Source organism: Clupea harengus, chromosome 12 (genome assembly GCF_900700415.2).
Source record: "Clupea harengus chromosome 12, Ch_v2.0.2, whole genome shotgun sequence".
Classification (NCBI taxonomy): domain Eukaryota; kingdom Metazoa; phylum Chordata; class Actinopteri; order Clupeiformes; family Clupeidae; genus Clupea; species Clupea harengus.
In genome coordinates this window covers 1,982,837-1,990,336 of record NC_045163.1, presented here as the reverse complement: position 1 = coordinate 1,990,336, position 7,500 = coordinate 1,982,837, and the positions used below count along the sequence as shown (strand labels likewise).

Here is a 7,500-nt window from a genome sequence, read left to right as displayed (position 1 = left end):
GGGGTGATTTTGTGATGATTTCAGTATCTGGCAAGAAGTCCTTGTCTTGTCCCCAAGGTTTATTTACATTATGTAACAACAAACAGAAAAGAAAAATTATAAAAAGATAATGAAAGTGTCAGGGATGAGGCATATTTATGTGTGTGTGTGTGTGTGTGTGTGTGTGTGTGTGTGTACATGTGTTTGCATTTGTGCGCCTGTGGTGGGGGTTCATTTCATCAAAAACATGAAGATGAGAGGCTTTTAAAGATTATGATGCTTGCTCCTCATCGCAATCTATGCTCAGTTCTTTTTTGAAGATTTGAAGATTTTTGCTTGTAAGTTGATTTGTTGGAAGTACAGCATGTTTCCAGATCACCAAACTAAATGTTATGCAATATTGTAGTCTGTCGCACTTAAATTATAAGGTTGTCATTTTCAAAAAAGGAATGATTTCTGTAAATAATGCACAGTGGCATGGAAGATGGCTATTTCTATTGATCTGGCAGTCCCATAGTTGAATTTGGGTAAGGCAAGATATTTCCTGACCAAAAAGACAGAGGCTGATGAATGGACTGCTCATATCTTAGACCTTTTTATCATTCTACACTTAAAGCTCTTGCGGTGAGAATTGTCTTGCCTCTTTCCGCAGCTAATGTGGAGAAATGATCAGAATAAGGTGCACATTTAGAACACTCTAAAGCATTTCCTTGCTCTGATTTAAAGTAAGTTCAATATTCATTACTCAACTACTACAGTGCATTTTACTGGGGCCGTGGCCTAATGGGCTTTCCATTGATTACCTTATCTTTAATTTATTATCTTCTTACCCACAAAAACACTATCATCCTCTAGTACCAAGGTCAGTTTTGCTTGGAAGGACACCTAACAGCTAAATCAAAGAAGGCAAGCAAAACTTATGGTGTCCGCACTGAAAATAGAGGAAGACAATATATTTTTCACAGGCTGATTTGTATTACTATAAAGTTCTGTCGTTCAGTGATGCTAGTACTGCCCATAAACTATGTTATAATACTTTACAGGACTACTGATCTGAGGAAAGAATTGATCAGTTTTTGTGTGAATTGAAGTTATTAGTTTGATGCTGAGATATACAGCAGAGGTTACACCAGAGATATACAGCAGAGGTTTTGGTCCCTAAATATGCGACCTATGGAGGAGACAGGGAGGTGGTGGAGTAAGTGAGATGCTGCTAGGGGCACACAGAGGGTGAGTCAGTATAGATGGAACACATGGGACAGTTGGTGGACTGTGTGGGCTCTTTCTCCCAGACCAGGCTGTCCAAAACTGCATGTGGCGAATCAATGGCATAGTCAAACAGTCAGCAACAGAATGAGCTGTTTAGGCAGTCTTTGTGATGTTGTGTTTCAGATAATCACCATTCTGCTGTTGAAACAGCACATGGTTTAATGCAGAGGAGGCATCTTGATTGGCTGAATCACCGGCAGTAGATGTAGCGATGGAGCCGGTCCTCTGGGCCTCGTTCTCTCTGTCGCTCGGCGGGGGGGTTCAGTCGAGTTTCACACCCTCTGAAAGGGCCAGTGATGTCACATGCAGGATTTATTTCACGGAGGGGTGCAAACAGAAGGGTTCTTGTTAATGGTGAAAAGCTGCCGAAAGGAAAAAGAAATACTGTGAGTCATATTTCCTGCTCTTGAGATTGATTCTGCCTCATTTAGTTGGTTGGATTCTTGGGTTTTTGACCCAAGGCACATCTGGCTCAAGCATGCAAGCCTTGAAAACAGCTGAAGTCAAATAGCCAACGCTACTGAAAACAGCTGAAGTCAAGTAGCCAACACTACTGAAAATTGCCCTGCGTTTCCAGTCTGTCTCTGATAGCCCACTCAAGGCAACTATTGTTTCTGTAACAAAAGAGTATTAAGGGGATTTTAAGCCAAAGCCATTTTCCTGGAAACAGTTTGTCATCCGCCAACATAATAACCAGTGGTGGACTTAATCCAGGCAAATTAGTCTCTTGCTAATCCTTCATAACCTTTCGTGGAGGTCAACCATTGGTGTGTCTAATTTAAAAATGGAGATCGTACATTTGATGATCCTGCAAATTCCACTTACCTCTGCTGACAGAGGGTAAGGCGCGCTAAATGTGTTTTTATATCTTAAGCATGATGGCAGTCGAGTCCTCCAGGCTGAGAAGGTCTCACCACTCTCACTCTGCACTGCCAGGGTGATGTGCAAGGTATTAAAGGATTGCCTCCTCAACCCTACAATAGAGGGTGCCATGTAACAGTAGTTAAAAGCCATGAGCAAATCCTCTCTTGTGCAAATATGAGAGCTACCAGTACTATCCTCTCAACACCAGCAAAATGCACAACTTGGTATCAGTTAAGAAAAATGTACCGACCACTACCTCATTTTGAAACATTTGATTCTCGTTCTGTCTACGTCTCTGTTTTGTCTGTGCGAGTGCATAGAGATTCTGTGTCAATTCACTGTTATGTTGATCTTGTTAATGAAAAGACAGAAAGGCTGTCTATTGTGTATTTGGGCCAGCACCTCGTGTGATAAACCCTTTAATTATGATTAGCGGGGCTTTGTACACACATCTATGCAGGGAAACCATTGAAGTACCCTGTCTAATCCATCGGCATTATTGGACAGTGGTTATAAACATGCTCGAGGGGGGAACAGGGCTACAGTAAAGAAGGCCAACAACAACTAATTATCACAGCAGGAGTAGCTCACAGACTTATCAGTGTACACACGTGCACAGCCATAAACTGAACATGATCTGTCAAGTCATGTGAGGACTGAAGGGGATAGTAGGTAGTTTCAGCAGGAATATGCACTGCGTCAAAAACTGTCATCCTGTAAGGACAGGACAGGGGGTGTAAAGAGTCTTCAGGATGAAGAGGTTTGGCGTCAAGGTTATTCAAGGTGACAGCCGGTGCAGGTGCAGCCTGACAGAGGCTGTTTAGGCCATGTGAAGGCAAACACAAGAGGAAGCTTGACGCCATTCTCATCTCGTTTTGAGTCTTTGGTTGCTCCTGCCTCCCTTCCGTTCCCCTCTCTGTCTATGTTGTTGTGTTTTCAATTATCAGGCGTTGATGCAGCATTCACAGACAGGCTGTCAGGGGCTCTTCATATCTGTGGAGTGGTGTGAAACATTAGCAATTCAAATAAGCCCATGTGCTCTTTCCTGTTTATCACTTTTTTCAGGGGTCCTGCAGGGATATCTGCTTCCGCCCTCCGCTTTCTCTCTCTCTGTCTCTCTCTCTCTCTCTCTCTCTCTCTCTCTCTCTCTCTCTCTCTCTCTCTCTCGTTTCCCCTCCATGCGTAGTTCTCTTGTGTGCGTCTGAGTGTGTAATCAAACAGCGTTGCATCCGTAGGAAAAGAGGATGAAAAGGCTTGAGTTGGGAAAAGCTGTTGAAACTTCCAGCCCTCGGAGCCAGCTGCAGCTAATTTTAGCGTCCCCTCCTGTGCCGTGCCGTGCCGTGGCGGGCCCATGCAGAACGGCGGCGAGAGATTAATGGCGTTACGGCGCCGCTACAGCGCAGGGCCTCAGCTGCCCCGGCTGAACTCCACGTGCCCCGCCTCTGCCCCTGGCATGGCCTTGGCCTGGGCCCCGTGCAGTGCCATGTCAGCAGCGGCCTCTGCGGGATGCCACCTACAGAGGGGCAGGGCTCGGCACCCGCTCGGCATCCGCCGGTCACCCGCCCGCCCGGCCTCCTTTATCCTCCCCGACTCTCCTGCACCTCTCTGCTCCAAGCGCCCTGCCTGTCACATTGTCTTATGGTGCAGCGTCATGGTCAAGAGTCCAGCTGAGAGGCTGTAGGGGTTCTCTGCTGGGTCTGTGGCAGAGGGGCAGGTCCGAGGGGACATAGAAAAGGGACACTGAGAGAGAGGGGGGGGGGGGGTAAGGGGAAAGTAAGGTGATTCTGACGCCCTGAAAGTAAAATCATCAGAGAGAAATCCCCATCATAGTCGGATGGACACTGAGAGATAGAGAGAGAAGTACTTTTATGATAAATATAAATGTATGACCAAGATCAGTGCTTATTTAGATGCCACAATCTTACTTAAAAAGAAACGTAACATTAACTACAAAATGAAAGACATAGCATTATTCATAAATTGAAGGTTAGTATACTGAATTGATTGTCAAATTGAAACATTCTAAATTTGATAAGTGGATACATTATTTGACAACGTACTTTATGTAAAACAATTACTGTAATATTTAAAATAGAAGCAGCAAATATGTCAATATCTCTCTATAATGTTCTAATGAAAATGGCTTGCTGTGTTGAATCATATTTATATTACTTTTACATTTATTAAAGTGACAAAGGATTTAATATATGGTGTTTTCTTCTCATTTCTAAATGTTCAATGATTTAACTAGCAGGCAGTTTATTTATTTCAAATGAAGGACTCAACTGATTTCTTTTCTCATACTTCCCATTTGAGCTCATTGTCATGATTAGTCGGATTGTCCTACACAAACCCATAGAAAATGTCAATTGTAGACTTGGGGGAAGAAGTGGGGATGTTTTATTTTCTAAACCTGGACACTCTGTACTACAAGCCATTTAGAAGGCTATGGCTGAACAGCTGACCCAGAGTAGAGAGTCCATTGTGTAAGTGATGTTTGCCCTTGTCTCAGTAACCTTGAGTGTAAATCAATTTCCTGCTACGTCATCACCTTTGCCATGGGAGCCCTTTGTGCCGTGGCTCACCTCCATGTGAGGACCACAGCACGTTCCCGTCAGTGCAAAGGTCTGTTATTTCCCTGATGAATGCTAACGCTGGTGTGCCTCCACCGTTGGCTATCTTTCTGCACCAGAGGGGAAGCAGGATATTTAATACGGTGCTGTGGATGTGGACTACTGGGGTGTAAACATGGAGGATTGGCTTCTAGATAATTGGTTGGGAAACTGCCCTGAAGCTTAAGCAGCAGAAATGCAGGCAGAGATGTCTGGAGTTGCCAGGTGTCAGTGTACCCAATCTGCACCACAACACCGTGCCCTCTTGGAGGTCTTACCCAACGGCTGTTATTAGCAGGAATGTAGATACGTATGTTATACTTTTTATGTTTTTTGTGACCACATGATCACACGTTTAACAAGTTAATGTAAAATATCAAAGAAATATATTACAATGTCATAATTTAAAAAAAACATGCATGACCATTGTAAGATATCAAGCTAATAAAGGAGAAATTGTATCCTTTTGTCAAATTAAACCTGCTAAGAGGGAAGGATGAACGGATGCTGAGATTCGAATGATGGGGTGGAGATAGAGTCTAATCTGTGATGACATATAATTGTCGTATAATTATTTCTTGACATTTTGCATTACATTTAAGACAGTATTAACTATTCTATCACTGTCAGTCAACATACGGTTCTTTGTGGTTTTCATATTTCATAATGCATGGACTGCGGTCCCTATGACCATAGTACATCAACTTGGGAGAAATCTGCTTCAGTGCTGATTAAAAGGAGAACTTGAGTAAAATTAAAGGTCACAAGCCTCCCTTGTCTGTGGGATTTTTTGTGTGTAAAATTAACTCCCTAATCCCTCATTGCTCTGTGCTAAGCCATACCATAGGAACCTGTTACAATAGGCATAAAATCCATGCCTCAGTGAGTTCATGAAGAAAGCAATCTTGTCACTTTAAAAGTAGATAGCAATTACCCCAACACTCAGATAAGACAGCCCACTATACATTCTGGCATGTGGATTTCTGAAAACAGTTTTTATCATGCAAAAACAGCAGAGCTCTTTCTTCCCAGTTAAAGAATCATGTTTTGGCCAAAATGGGGAGTATAATAAGCTGAAAAAAGAATGGATTTTCTATGCAAATGAGAGGGCCTGAATTTATGACCCATTCACAGCCGCATGAGAGACTTGGCTTTGTCCAGAACTAATGTCACCAACCGTTTTTACACGGACTCATTCAACCATGGTGCAGATTGCACTCTTTTATAAAGATCCCTGGTTGGATTCAAGCACAATGTATGAGGTATTGGTCTAATCTCGATTCGTGCTAGCATCTCATCTTTTCTTCACAATCGGAAGAAGTGTGTGGTGAGGACGCCAACCTCACCATCAGACTGGCATAATCTGCCAAACCAATCTCTGCTTAATTGTCTTAGATAGAGAGTGTGATTTATTCTGTTCTTCTTTATTCTTAATTGTCTTAGATAGAGAGTGTGTGTGAGATCTCTTTATGGCAAAAATGAAACACTGTTTTGGTGGACGGAAATCAAATGGGAGTGGATTTATTCTCAGATGAGTTGTGGCAGTGATAATTGGTTGTTTATTACTTATTTGCTTTAAGACATCCCTTTGGAGCTGGAATTTGAACCAAATCTGCCCCTTCCCCTCTCCCTCCCTCCCCCTCTCCCTCCCTCCCTTGGTCCTATTTTCATCTGACTTTTTACTTCCTTGATAAAAATAGACTGGTTTTGTCCTCAGTCCAGTCTGAGGCTCAAAGTAAGGTCGATTGCTATTTGCTAACTTTAGGGGTTCTGGGGGAAATGTAAGGCCCCATCTCACTGATCTCCATTGCTTTATCAGAGCAATCAGGCTGTGCCATCTACGCTCCAGATGTCTGTGTGATCTGTATCCTATGGGCGTGAAATACTCGTTTAGACGTGATTGGTTGTTTGATGGATCTTTAATTGACATGCATGCTCACTGTCTAGATGCGATCAATAGAACATAAGGACGCAGCCAGAATCTTGAGCATCAGAACATCATGTACATCATAAGTAGCAGACGAGTGTCATAACCTGAAGCACATGTAAGAGTTGATCGTTCTGGTCAGGCCTGTGGAGTCGTTGAGTTTTCTGTCTAGAATAGTGTGCCTGCTTGTACGTGCGTATGTTACTGAGTGTCAGTATTGAAGCTTATATCACAAATGTTCAGTGCAGTCTTTACAATATTATTGAATTAATATTAAATTATTAAATTATTAAATGATTTACCAGAACAAATAGGAGATCATTTATTTAGTTACTGAAATGTTCTAGAGACATCTCTACATAGATGAACTGAGGAAGGACTGCATCTGTTGCGCATACATAAATACTTTACAAGGTTGTCACAGTTGTGTTTGGTGTCAGTCATGATTGTTTCACAATCACTGAGACAAAAAACATGTTTATGTATCATTGCACACGATTACACATTTTCACTTCTTCATTTAATTTTTTTGAACGAACAACCGTGTGTTTCCCAGTTCAGTAACTTTGTTTGTATTCAAATGGAGATCTCTTCCTTTATGTCTCACTTTGCCTCTTTATTTTCTCTCTCTCGTGTTTCAGATTTTCCATATGACCTATGACCTGGCCAGTGCGGTGGTGAGGATCTTTAATCTCATCGGGATGATGCTGCTGTTGTGCCACTGGGACGGCTGTCTGCAGTTCCTCGTGCCTCTCCTGCAGGACTTCCCCCCAGACTGCTGGGTGTCCCTAAATGGCATGGTGGTAAGTGTCACACTCTTTTCACTCCGGCTTTTCCTTTCCACTGGAC

At 42.7% G+C, this 7,500-nt stretch overlaps 1 protein-coding gene across 1 annotated transcript in view; it reads left to right on the top strand.

The window, feature by feature from the left end:
* The window catches only part of LOC105911478 (potassium/sodium hyperpolarization-activated cyclic nucleotide-gated channel 1), a 60,950-nt gene that overhangs the window by 17,852 nt on the left and 35,598 nt on the right, over positions 1–7,500 (top strand). Inside the window, exon 3 of the mRNA XM_031578292.2 lies at positions 7,293–7,454. Within this exon, the coding sequence (XP_031434152.1) occupies positions 7,293–7,454 (162 nt within the window). The remainder of the gene's footprint in view (positions 1–7,292; positions 7,455–7,500) is intronic.